The 14,218-nt window shown below is 30.8% G+C and overlaps 3 protein-coding genes across 3 annotated transcripts; 1 reads left to right on the forward strand and 2 right to left on the reverse strand.

The window, feature by feature from the left end:
• Positions 1-1,523: 1,523 nt before the first annotated feature.
• LOC107460381 (thioredoxin-like 4, chloroplastic) lies at positions 1,524-2,829 on the forward strand. The gene is made up of 3 exons (XM_016078735.3): positions 1,524-1,994; positions 2,095-2,148; positions 2,621-2,829. The coding sequence occupies exons 1-3, from the start codon at positions 1,524-1,526 to the stop codon at positions 2,723-2,725; spliced, it is 630 nt and encodes a 209-aa protein (XP_015934221.2). The 3' UTR covers positions 2,726-2,829.
• Positions 2,830-3,099: 270 nt separating this feature from the next.
• Positions 3,100-6,290, reverse strand: LOC107460440 (uncharacterized). Its single transcript, XM_016078806.3, has 5 exons — positions 6,013-6,290; positions 4,833-5,143; positions 4,516-4,711; positions 3,910-4,041; positions 3,100-3,552 (listed from the first exon to the last, which is right to left on the reverse strand). Exons 2-5 carry the CDS (start codon positions 5,129-5,131, stop codon positions 3,430-3,432), a joined length of 750 nt encoding a protein of 249 aa, XP_015934292.1. The 5' UTR covers positions 5,132-5,143; positions 6,013-6,290; the 3' UTR covers positions 3,100-3,429.
• Positions 6,291-6,521: 231 nt separating this feature from the next.
• Positions 6,522-8,422, reverse strand: LOC107460365 (uncharacterized). The gene is made up of 4 exons (XM_052253542.1): positions 8,352-8,422; positions 8,139-8,219; positions 6,962-7,178; positions 6,522-6,852 (listed from the first exon to the last, which is right to left on the reverse strand). Exons 1-4 carry the CDS (start codon positions 8,406-8,408, stop codon positions 6,716-6,718), a joined length of 492 nt encoding a protein of 163 aa, XP_052109502.1. The 5' UTR covers positions 8,409-8,422; the 3' UTR covers positions 6,522-6,715.
• Positions 8,423-14,218: the final 5,796 nt, after the last annotated feature.

Consider the following 14,218-nt stretch of genomic DNA (forward strand, 5'->3'; position numbering starts at 1 on the left):
GCATGGAGGGTTATTATGAAACCCAATTATAATACTGAATAAAAGATGCAGAATATTACACTGTTAATATTTTTATTAATATTAATTAATATTTTAAGTTAATATTTTTCATCAAATTCTAATGCGTTAAAAATTTTTTTTTGGACCAAACATAAACTGGCAGCAAAATATAAAGTTGAATATGGTTGGATTTTTCATTTAGGATGAGAGACCCATTTGAAAATAGATAAGAAAGCATGTATTAATTTTTCAGTACAAAGATAAGAATCATATATAGAACATAAAGTCAAAACAATATCTCAGTTGAAAAACAAAAGAATACAAAATATTTACCGTGATTATTTTTCCATTTTATTTTTAGGAAAATATATGACTACAACGAAAAAAGAACACACATTTGGCTTGAAGATGCAGGAATGAAGATGCGCGGTGGAGCTGTCACCACGATAACAAAACTGCTGTAGCGATGTCAACGACGTTAGGAAGCTCCGGTTACGCTGTTGAAGATGACGGCAAAATAGAAAAGAAAAGATGAAGAGACGTATTTTCATTTTTTCAAATAGTGAATTAGAAATTTTAATCTGTTACTAAAAAAGGGTAAATATGTACTTTTACCCATCTTTACATTTCAGTCTCAGATTTCTTTGCATCTTTGGGGAGAAAAAATTAAACGGACTCCACATACACTTTTTTGTTCTTCATACAATTTTACTGCTAATCCAAAGAGAGAAAATTTGAATTTTTTTATCCTTTTTTTTTCTCCTCTTATCTTTCTTTACAAATTCTTTTGAATCAAACAAAGCGTAAAAACTTAACCCCTTTTTTTTTTCTAAGAGCGTCTTGTTTTTATATGCAAATTAAAGCATCATGTGTTTTTCAGATAAGACATCATTACTATCTTGTTTTTGCTCAAATTAAGATTTATTAATAGATCAAGTTAACTACCTTATGAAAAAGCATTAGTTAGGTAGGTAGTGACTCTGTGGCCCTCTCTCACAAGCCGAAATTAGATTCAATTACAATTCGCATACTTTAAATCAAAATACTACTGATTGGTAACTACAATTTTTGCTGATTCACTTTAAATGCTTAACCCTTTTAAATTTGGATCCTCTAAATTTTAAATTTATATTTTAGAGGGTAAAGTATGATCTTCTATCTTTGAATGGTTTCTCTATTATATTTATTATTGGTCTCACTTATAAAATAAATGGTGAGAGATCACACTTTATTCTCTAAAGTGAAATTCAAACTTTAGAGAATCTAAATCAAACCCTTCCATAGTTTTGTTCTAATCTTAGTAATTTATTCATCACTACCATTTATAATGTTATTTATTTTTGTTTTCCAAATAGGTAATGTCCTTACTTGCGACATTTCGTTTGGAAATAGTAATCAATCTAGCTTGGGAGAGTGAAAGTCATGTACGCGCTTATGCTCAACTCCATTAGTCCTTTTTAAGAGATACCAAAAGTTAGCAGCAAAGATTACAAAATTTTTATCACAAGCCATACATATAAAAGATGCCACAAGTTGTATATCCGAGGCAGGACATTTTGCATACCTATTCCTTTGCCTATTTTAGACAGGACTTGAAGAAACCAGCTGATTCTGGAATTTTCCATGTGGGTTTCAGCTTGTTTTCAAGGCACAATCATAGCAAACTTTGTCTTGGTGATACAAAAATTAAGCCTTTAAAAAAGATGAGGCGCACATTTTGCCCTTGTAGTAGTACAGGAGTTGTTGCAGATGAACATCAAGAAGACTTTCCTAATGTAAATGAGGACCTGTGTCCCGTTGATTGTGTAAGGGAATTCACCACGGATGAAGAGTTCTGCAGAATTCTGGACAAGGCTAAAGGAACAGGATCTTTTGTGATAGTAGATTTTTACCGTACTTCTCGTGGAAGCTGCAAATATATAGAGCAGGGTTTTGCTAAGTTGTGCAAGAAGGCTGGTGATGACGAAGCTCTGATTATTTTCCTAAAGTATAATGTAAATATATATAAACATCAGTGATTTTTGTCTTTCGTTGATTACTGAACTGACCACTCATGTTCTCTAAAATGTCTTTTATAACGCTATTCCTTGCAAGGTAATGAACGAGTATGATGAGCAATCCGAGGTTGCAGAGCGGCTAAGAATCAAGGTATTTCTCTTTAGTTTGTTATGACATGTTTCTATAACTTTTTTCACAGTGAATCCTCAAAGAATTTTAAATTTGAGAGTTTGGTCCCAATAAATTTTTATTCACTAGAAGTCTTCAAAAATTACTCTCATAAAAGATAAATCGATCCCTCTATCAATTTTAGTTACATAAAAAAATATTATTATAAGATAAATTAGTTTCTCTTTAAAATGATAAAAGCACCAATATGTCCAACATGAATAACTGTTAAGGACTTATAAAAATTTATTAGAGATTTTTTTAGTACTAATTTGAGTGTTTTTTTTTTCTCTCGAAATATCAATGTTTCTCCCCTCTCCTTTTTGGATGATTCAATCTTCTCTATATACGAATCTGATCATATATTATTCATTCATTTGTGCTCAAAACAAAATTTTAAGTCTTCATGTTTTATGATCCTAAGAATTCTAAAATAGTAATTCAACTGATGCAGGTTGTGCCTCTTTCAATTCTACAAAGATGGAGTCCTGTTTTAGAAGCATTTCCAACCAAAAATAAAGAAAAGATTGTCGTAGCCATCCTCAAGTATTCATCTTAGAACCCCAAGATATTTTGTGTTAACTTCATGGGAAGGATCACTCTCATGCAAAATTAGTTCTACATGACACAAGTTCCTTAAACATAATTTGTAGACCATACATTAAATATTTTAGCCGTGTAATTATATTTCACTTAATTGGAACACTTGTTTGCAAAGACTACAATAAATAATTTCTCATAGACCCCTTCAGAGGATTTCAATTTAACAATCTACAAAGACTACAATAAATAAATAATTTTTTTCTTGTTAACCCTGTGCGTCTCGTTTGTTTATATTTGATGAAAACCTTTCACTGCATATACATTTAAATAATAGTACAGGCTAACAGGGCTACAGGTCTACAGTGCCTGCGAATGTTATTCAATTGCTAGTAATCCGATAACTTGTGTGTGTATTGTATTGGGAAGAAATAAATGTCCATTTTACATAAACCAAGAAGGGATCTGCGATAGCTTTTTTCCATTCCAGGTCACATTTTTTTCAAGGAAAAAAGATTCATGTTAAATTCAGGTCACTTTTAAGACTGTACAGAGTGTATTGTAGAATTCATCTACACAAATTACAAATATCACCAGGGATTAGAAAGAGAAATGATCAATCGTACTCATTGGCATTGGGCGGCACACAATCAAAAACCTTCCCAATTAATGTTGAACCTTAGCACTGTTCGAGACAAGAAACTGATGTCTAAACCAATTAAATTATGCCCTTTCTCCATATGACCTTTCATGGACCCGCACCTCTGGTCCATATATCAAACGGCAACGCTCCGTAAATGAACCAACCATCCTAGAGGCTACCTCCTTGAAGAACATAGATGCAATCTAACCAACAGAAAAGGAACATTGATTAGTCATCACCCGAAAAATACATAATAATGTTAACATTGATTTTATAATGTTAACATTAACGGAGTTTCTTGTGATGGAATGGGCTACATAGCAGATTGTATGAACACGGATGCAGGCATATAAGAGGGTTAGTCAAGTTACTGGTAATGATACTCAGCAGTATTTTATCGGCAAATAAACCCTTGGCATATATACATGAATTAACAGATTAAGTCCTCAAAAATCAGGGAAAGAAAAACATAAAAGTGAGGAAAGAACATTGATTCCAAGAAAGCATAATGACAATAAAAACAAGTTGATCAAGACAGATACAAAATGACAAAACCATACCTGTCTGTAAAGTGGTGACTGAAACTTGAAATCCACCAAAAAATAAAGATTGCACGTCCCTGGAACTGGGCCTGGATTGAATTCCCATATGTTTATCAAATGATCAAACAGGGTACTCTGTGAAACGGTTGTCTGAAAATACAAAACATATAGTATAAGGCTATAAGCACAACAAAATAGCAATCAATAGAAACGAAGAACCAAATTCTATTGCCGTAAACAAGTTGATTTCGGGCTACCCCTTTCAACAAAGCAGCCAACCCCAATCCTGCTAGTGGTCACTTGGCTTGACCCACTCCCACAAAAGTGGGAACAATTGCCAAAAACCCAAATATCACATGCATTTTCACCGCCTCTAGTTTTGAGATGTAACATGATACCCTATTAACTCTCTTTTAGCAGTTTTCACATCAAAGTGATACCAATGGCCGATGATGTAATACATTATGTAAAGTTGTGTAGCAACGACATATTGGCAAAGCGACTCCATTGCATTAGCATGAACAACGTACTGCCAACTTTTTATAAAAGTAGAATCCAACAGATTTTAATGGTAGGAAAAAGAGAAGGTAACCATAATATTCCAAAGTAGAGAAAATGAACTACCTTTATACGTTTTGGTCTCTCCAATTCAACGTGAGAAACATAACTTTCAACAAGAAATTTAAATCCAATCTCCAACTCAGCATCAAATGATCCATCTGGATAGTGCCTAAGTATCTCCGACCTTTGACACCAGGGAACGAACCCATGGTAGAATTCAACAGCTGCAACAACATCAAATAATTGCTCTGGCGAATACCTGATAATCAGAAAGTGTCAAATTCCAACTATTACGCACCAAAATGATCAAATTGTTTAAATTCAAAGCTACTAAAACATGCATAGGGATTAACGGTTGGGAAGGAAGAGAAGGGTGTTACCCCAAAACGCGCTTCTCCTCGTAAATTTTGGAGAGAACACCTTCTTCACCATCTCCACAGCCAAGGAAGTGTCTCGTTTGGAGAGCAGCATTGATGTTACTCAACGCTCCCGTAAACGGGGAACCGCCAACGTGGCATCCAAGGGACTGAATCTGACTGGTGGCGCCGCCAGCGATGGAGGTAAGACACCGGCAGCCTTCGAATTTGTGGCTGCTGCTCCTCCTAATCAATTGAGCGACGCCGCTTCTGCATGACGCTAAGGAGCGGAGTGCCTTCGCGGTGGATAAGAATGCCAGCATTTTTCTCTTCAACTGGGAAATAATTGGAGAAAGGAAACTTAAATTGAGAACGGGGGGATGGCAGATTGGGATTGGAAATCCAAAGTGAAACCTAAAATATGGAAAAGCGGGGTAATGGAGAAAATCTTGGAATGAGAGAAGACGCGGAATCGAGAAAGAAACGCTAGGATAGAAATAGAGAAGGGGTGAAGATTTGGTGGGCGTTGGTTAAAGGAGGCGAAGACGGTGATGACGGTGGGATTCAAAGTCCAAACTTCAAAGATCTTAACACCGCACGTGGTTAACACGCCACCCCCTTTGTGTTATAGTTGACCATACACGTGGACTCCTTCAACCCCCCCCCCTTCCTTCCTTCCTTGTCGTTAACGCCTGAACTTCTCCCTTTTTTTAACTTAAAAAAATGTAGTGATGAGGACCGAATCTGTAGTCGATTCGGACATATAACTGAATCAGTGAATTACTAATTCAACTGATAGTACCATCATAATTAAATATAAATATAAAATTACAAAAAAAATTTTAAATTCAAAATTCAAAAATAAATCTTCACAGATACATTAATTATATCAATATCAATTCTTAAACATAGATAAATTTTTTGCAAGAGAAAAAAAAAAATTAAGATTTAATGACGATTGTCAACAACAAATTCAACTCGACGATAATTTTTGTTAACTAAAAAATTAGCTCAATGATATTTTCAGCGACATTTACGGCAACAAAATCAGCAACAAATTTAACAAATCCTTATTCAGTCATGATTTACTGCAACATTTAGATATCAACCAGACAAATTAATCGATTAGCAATTCAACATCTCAAAATACAGAAGGAAAATCTGGAAAAGACAGAACAGGAGAAGCGATAATGCAGAAACTCACCAACGGTCCCGGTCCACGGCGACGACCCCACGGAAGGCGACGAAAGAAGCGACAGCCCCACGAGTTGCTTCTGCTGCCGGCGACGAGGCGCCCAGGAAAGGGCGAGACACGCCGGCGACGAGAAAGACGAACGACGAGACGCCGGCAGTGCGACTGAGACGAGCAGAGACAACCACGGACGACGAGCAGCAACAAACACGCACAGCTGGAGCACTTACTGGCGGAGGGAGGCGAAGCAGCCAAGCACAGACGGAGGAGAGAGGCGAGGCGCGAGAACACGAATCTCATTCCAAATTTAAAAAAAAAAAAAGAAAAAAAAGAATAGTACTTGACCCGGTCCGGGTTTTATAAACCGGCCGGGTCTCCGGGTTTGATATATATGATGGTTATTGGTTAGCATTTTTTAATTAAAAAACTTATATTAACAGTTGTTGTTTATATATGTGTTTCCTTGGTTCCTGGACTTTCGAAGAAATTACTCAAATTAGCTGCTATCATAAATCTCTCCATAACCATAAGTGCGTGTGCATATATATTCATAGTTAAATTTCTCATGATTCTAATACTAGCATGCACATTAAAAGCTTAGCTTAGCTTCTCTCGATTCTAATCTCTACATTCTACAACACTTGTTAAGGATATCTGAAGCAACATTTTGAATGGATATCAACCCACTCATCTCCAATATCCATAGCGACTAAAACTATGTTTTACAGTATCTCATTGCTGCAGCAGCATCATCATTTATCAAAGTCCTTTTAAGTCTTTTTACATCTCTTTTGTTGTTTTCCTTTTGTTGCTCCTCAGCTTCTTCATCGGCAAAGTTCTGATCCGACATCTCTGTAATATATAAGAGCTTAGCTTTATTGAGTTAGTAATGATAAAATAATAATGGAACCACAACCACCCTCCCAAGTCCCAAATATATTTGTTTCAGATATCCACGCACCTGCATGAACAATTGGAGCATGTGGAGCACCTAGTTTGTTTGAAGATCCGTAGTGCTGAATCCACGGATTTGTTTTTAAATCATGGGACTCATTGAGTCTAGTGATTGAGGCGAATGTTTGCTTGAAGTCATATAATTGGTGGACAAATGATGCTTCCATAGAGTTAAGAAACATGCTGTGTTTCTCGTCTGTCCACTCTGCTGTAGACACTGATCCCTGATAATAATAATGATATCAAACACAAAACCAAAGTTGTTGGTTGTTGCATCAACCAGCTAATAAGCCATAGAACATGCCGGGTAATCTAATTTGATTAGGTCCAATAGTGTTGGAAGCTTTATAGGGCCCAACAAAGATATTATATTGCATTTGTCAAAACAACAAAATCCATTATATTGCACCTTAGCTTCTATACAGCAAATTAGCAATGACACATCCTTTCCTGTTAGAATATTCTCCTTTTCCAAAAAGGGAAAAGAGAGAATTATCTCCTCAGGTAATGAAATATCTGTTAAGAATCTGACCTTTAAAAAAATAAAAAAAGAAAAAGAAAAAGAAAAATCTTCGGAACAATTTGATGCTATTTGGACTAATTTTGGTCACCTCGTCCTTTAGATCTCAGATAAATCGAATTCAAAAATCCCGATAATATAGCTAATAAGACAGAAGAAATATAATGCATTATTACTGATAGAAAATTTCGGACATAACTTTTACTTTCTTAATCTAAATCTAAACTAATAACAAATGAAAAATGACGATTGAAAACCTATGTAATTAAAAAGTTCAGCACTTTTTTTAAAGAACAAAAAAAATTATAGCCTACTAACAACATAATCAGTATTGCAATGTCTTGTCCCAAAAAGATAGAGAGTTTTTAGAAAGAAAAGGATCTTTGTCTATGTCTTTGTACCAATGAAAATTAGAGGTAGGCAATAAATTAAACAAAAATGGAGATAAATTAAACTATGTACAGTAGTAAATCTTAGACCTGGTTGAAGTTGTAAAGCGTATATGATTATGATCACAATTTACTTAGGCATACCTCTGTATTTATTGAAGATGAATTTTATGGGTTGCTTCGTCACTGTGAATATATAAACTAATGGCAGAGTCTTGTACTAATAATTGTTAGGAGGAATGAACATGGAGAAGTAGTTAAAGGAAACTAGCTACCTGTATCTGTTGTGGTGGCAAAAGGAGATCAGTGGTGGGTGAACACATGGCAATTTTTTCTTTTATCTTGAAATTGTTCTTCTTCATTTGCGGAATTTGGGGGAGTGGGCGTGATGAAACAGAGAAAGATGAATTATTAAGAATAAGAAAAGTGAAGGAGGAATTGAAGGAGATAGAGAAAGCGGTGAAGATCGGAGATATGAGCACTTTTACATGTGTAGTACCGTAGTGGGTCCAAAGCACCGCCACGTCAACCGGTGGGGGTTTCATTTAGAATCATCTCAACCCAACGGGTCATCACAGTGCAGTAGATATTTTCATTCTCATCCCAAAATATCTCTATTATCACTTATCATTTACTACTCTCTTTTCTTATTTTTCTTTCTTTTTTGGGCACATTATAAATTTAGTACATTTTATTTCCGTCTTTATTGGTCCATTGTTTTGTATATTCCATTTATGATATGCTTTTGATTTTACGTGGGCGAATGGGCGATGATAGCGCACTGTCACAGGAAATTTTAAAAAGTTAGATTCCACTGTATTTTTATAGTTTTTATAATGTTTGTACAATTAAATATATATAAAAATATAAAAAATAGTATAAAATAATCTAAAAGTATTTAAAAAGTTGTGATAGAATAAGAGCCTGTTTAAACAGTAAAAGCTACTTTTTCTTAGTTTTAAATTATAAAAAATTACAATACTAATCTTTTTGCATCATTTAAAAAAAATTTTAACTTTTCGAAAAGTTAATTTACAACTTTTTGAATAAAATATTTTGAAAAATTTTAAAAAGTCTTAGAATACTCTAAAAGGTTATAAAATATTTTTAAAAAGTTTAAATATATATAAAAATATAAAAAGTAGTATAAAATAATCTAAAATATTTAAAAAGTTGTGATAGAATAAGAGCCTGTTTAAAAAACATCAAAAGCTACTCTTTCTTAGTTTTAAATTATGAAAAATTACAATACTAATTTTTTGCATCATTTAAAAAAAAAAATTTAACTTTTCGAGAAGTTAATTTACAACTTTTTGAAGAAGTAGAAAGATATGACTTGTTGTTCTCGATAAATTATTCTATCATTTTTCTAAAAAAATTGACTTTAAAACAAAAAAATTTACTTTTATTTTTTTTTCTGTCAAAATATTTTCTGTTTTTGTTGGAGATACTGGCCCTCCACTATTATTTTTATGCAAGGTTCCATCTCTTAAAAGTACACTATCATTTTCACTCAATGTTCCATCTGCTGGAAGTATTGGCCTGCCACCACCATTTTCACATGATGATTCATCTGCAGAAAGTATTGACATTTCAACAACATTTTAAAATAATGTTCTATCTGAATCACCTACTTTATATATTTCTTTCAATTATTTTTTTATCATATTACCACTCTATTTTTATTATTAAATTTGTATTTACGATCGTGTGATATTATTTTTTTTACATGTGATATTATTTTTATATAGCTTGTTATTATTTTTATAATTAGTTATAACAAGTTCTTGAGTTATTTATCTAAATGCTACAACTTTAAAATAAGTATTTTTATAATTAAAAATTCAAATATAAAATAACTTATTTATAAGGTGTTGTTAACAAAAGTCCTTATACGTTAAACTCTTTTTCCAAAAGAACTTATTTAAGTTGTTTACCGAAACTGGACCTAAATATTTGTAATAAAAATTTTGAATGATTAATCTGGACGGTTGATTAGATTTAATACTAACTATCCATTAAGGAAGTAGATGACTATAAATAAGAAGTGAGAGTTAGAGTTTGAGAGTGTGAGTCATTTGTAATAAATACTTAAGTAATAAAGTATTTTTTTCTACCAAAATTTTCTTTCTCTTATGTTCTTATCTTTTTTGCTAAATACTAAGGAGTTAGACTGATTTAGTTTTAACTCAAGAGATTGAGTGAGTTCAAGTGTCGATATGATAGTGTTGGAGTGTGTCTAAAACCATGACAGCACTCTAAAATTAAATGTGACATTAAATAATAACTACCCAATATGTAAATTATAATTTATTAAATAATTTAACTTTCATGCAATGCAATGATGTTAGTATTATTGGGGTAGAGTTATATATTTATATAAAAATATATTTTAAATAAATATTGAATTAGATATCTCACTAAATGTAAAAAGATCTTTAGTCACTAAAAAAAAGATCATTAATCGATAATTTAATACATTTTTTTAATATAAAAGTCAATTTTATTTTAGAGTTAGAATATTCTCAACCCGCAAGTAGAGTTAGGATTGGATCCAAACACTAACCTATCTTATCTATTGTTACACCTACCGTATTACCTTCTTATCACTAAATACAAAATATTCTTACCCATTAAGAAAATATCATTAATTGATAATTTAATACATTTTTTTACATAAAAGTTAATTCTATTTTAAATTAGAAAAAATACAACTTTTCTCTCCTGAGGAAAATGCTAAAATGACACTCTCTTTCCTTCTATTTATAAAATATACATTCTCCTTCCTTATAATATTTAAAAAACCTCCTCTTTAATTTATTTTAAATTTTTTGTGTTAACTAATGTTAACTTTATCCATTTTTCAAGAAAAAATAAATTATTTTTTACAAAAATATCCTTTAACAAAAATTTTATTTTTTGTTATTAAATTTTGCTTATCAAAATATCATTTAATAAATTATTTTTTTATTAATTAAATTGTATTTTTACCAACATATTTTTTAAAAAAAATTTAGTAATTAATAAAAAATAATTTATTAAAAGATATTTTGGTAAACAAAATTTAATGACAAAAAATAAAATTTTTAACTAAAAGGTATTCGTAATAAATAATTTTTTTTTTTGAAAATGGATAAAGTTAACATTAGTTAACACAAAAAATTTAAAATGGATTAAAGAGGAGGTTTTTTAAAAGTCATAAGGGAGAAAAATGTACATTTTACAAATAGAGGGGAGAGAAGTGTCATTTTATCATTTCTCAAAAAAGAGGAGTGGGATTTTCGCTTTAAATTATTATCAACTTATATAATAATATTACATCTTTTTTATAACTCGTAGGTAGAGTCGAGTAGCGTTGGGATACTCTCAACACACGGATATGATAGGGTTGGGTTTATATAAAAAATCTTAACCTACAAATAGGGTTAGGGTTGGATCCAAATCCTACTCTACTCTACACATTATCACTTTTACAATATATTTTTTTTAAAGATAGTAGGTTATATTTCATTAATTATTGAAAAATGAAATACAAAGATGTCCAAAAGTAGGACAGCATTATAAAAGGTGGAGATTTTCCAAAACAATACACTGAAGGTATTCATCCAACGATGCATGGTCGAAAAATGAAGAAAATTCTTAAAGAAGCGAGAATGATAAATCAAATTGAATGAAACTAAGAGTTTGCCTCATGGAGATGACGATCTAAATTAGGAGTTCTTTGGATTTGACGGAGCAACTTGACAGAGCTTGCTGGAATGGCAGATGGCATTGAAGTAAAACCTTCAAAAATTAACGGGTTGAGAGCTTTCCAGCAGTTCCAGTAAATGATGGCAAGCAATTGAGGATTACGGTCAGCATTTTTTAATGGGTTAAGCATCTCTGTTGATGCAGTCCACCTTATCCAAAAGTCGTTAGGACTCTGAAGAGAAAAACCGTCATGAAGATAACTCTGAGACCATATTTCTTTTATTCTAGAATAATCGATCAAAAAATGAGTGACTTTTTCTGTTGCTTCATGACAGCAGGAGCATATTGGCGATATAGATGGGATGTGGTGATGAATCTGAGCAAGCACCGAAAATCGGTCATGGAAAACTTTTCAGATAAATAGCTTAATTTTGTGAGACAAGTTCAACTTTCATTGATCAATTCACGACTTTTTCTACTGCATATAATTAAGGCAAAGCTCTAGAGGCGGATGATAAAATAAATAGCCAATTATGTAACCTGAAGTTGTATTATATTACTTGAATTTGTTCAAATCTCATTATAATTTGTCTCTATTCTACTGAATTTTAACTAACAAAATCATGTCTGTGACATTTTAAAAAGATAATTCTTGAAATGAAATTTTGAAAATTTCCTTTGGCTTGGTAAAGTAACCTACTAGACCACTTCAAGTAGTCCTCACATACACTAATTGTAACGCCGTTATATTATATTATGGTGAGTTCTATGGTGTAGAAAGAAAAAAATTTCTACACCTATAGATATGTGTTGGCTCATTAGAGAGTTTGACAAGTGTTTAAAGAAGGAGACAAAGTTTATACTCTTTGTAGGAATGATATAAAAAAATTCTCTTTTTTATATAGAATTTAAGTGAGTAATTATTTTCATTATGACTAATTATGTTGACATAATAATAGACCTCATCATAAATTGGATTTCTGTTTTATTATTGTTCGAAAAATAACGACTCAGTTTAAGCTATTAACCATTTAATCTAATTTATTTTTTATTTACAAAATATATAGTAAATTATTTTATATGGCAATATTGTTTAAAAATAAAGGGTTGTATGATATCTAATAAAAAAAATATTTGTGTCATAAGTTTTATATTATTAAATTGTCTTAAAAGTATGTTTACCGTCACAAAATTTAAAAATTGTAAATAACAATATAATAAATAATATTTTTTATTGTTAACTTTTAATTTAATTAAACGTATTTAGTGAATTTAGATGCTAGCAAAAAATTAGTGTAATTTATTTTATTTTAATAATAAAAAGATCATTAAGTATGTATTGCTCATAATATAAAAAAAAATTAATTACAAATGGATATTGTTAGTATGACTAATTATGTAATATGTGAGTCATATTTCTGGAATACATTACAATTATATTTTGGCTTACAATATAACACAATGAATATATTTTTTATTTGGAGCTTATTTATTCCATTAATTTTTATAATTTTATGAAATTTTTAATTAAGTTTTTATATATATTTTTTTAATTGAGTCTTTGCTCTGAAGTTTTTTTAATTGAGTCTCTATACGGTAAAAAAGGACCTAATTAAAAAAATTAATGCAAAAACCAAATTAAAAAAATATAAAGACCTAATTGAAAATTTTGCAAAATTATAAAAACCAACAAAATAATTAAATTTTTATTTGGATTTAACAAAGTTTACTATAATAGTAATAACAATAATAAATATGGATTAAAAATAAAAATAATAAGTTAGTTTATTAAAAGATTAAAATGATTCAAAGTTCAAACAAAATAAAATATATAAACTGAAGCCTTTTATTGTAGTTGTTAAAGATCGATAAAAAAATAATTTTGTGGTGAGGTTTATCATCTTACTAAATTTAATTTTAATTAGTATAATTAGTCAATCAAAATTTTGACCTAACCACTTGCAGAAAAAACAAGGTCCTTGTACTTCTCCTACAAAGAGTACAGATTTTGTCCCCCTTTAAACACTTATCAAACTCTCCAATGAACCAACACATATCTATAGGTATAGAAATTTTTTTCTTTCTACACCATAGAACTCACCTAATATTAATAATGCATTCAAAATCCATGAATGAAAACTTGAACCCACCTATCACTCCATCCGGGTATTAGGACATTAAAGATAATATTGAATCTGTGGGTCGATTGGCCTAATATCAGACCAAACCAAACGGCGCAGACAGACGCTTTTGCGGGAAGTTTTATCTTAATTTTGTTTAGGTTATCCTCATATTGTTGGCAGTGACGGATCTTAAGAAAAAAAATTAGGAGGACCAAATATATATTTAAATATATAAATTATGTAAAAGTATTTATAGTCAAGTTAAATATGTCATTTTTTTAATTTTTCAAACATTATAAATTTTAATTATAAAATCGTTATAAATTTTAAAAGAATTAAAAAATTATAATTAACATAATAGTGTTTAGAATTATATTTTTTGTTTATCCAAATTAATCCTTTTTTATTATTAAAGATTAATAAAAGTATAAAAAATTAAAAATCGAACATAAAAATAATATTCTACTGTGTAACATATTCTGATAATAACATAGATAATTAAAAAAGATTATACTTATTTAAATTATATATATGACTTATCT

This window comes from Arachis duranensis, chromosome 8 (genome assembly GCF_000817695.3).
Source record: "Arachis duranensis cultivar V14167 chromosome 8, aradu.V14167.gnm2.J7QH, whole genome shotgun sequence".
In the NCBI taxonomy this organism is placed as follows: domain Eukaryota; kingdom Viridiplantae; phylum Streptophyta; class Magnoliopsida; order Fabales; family Fabaceae; genus Arachis; species Arachis duranensis.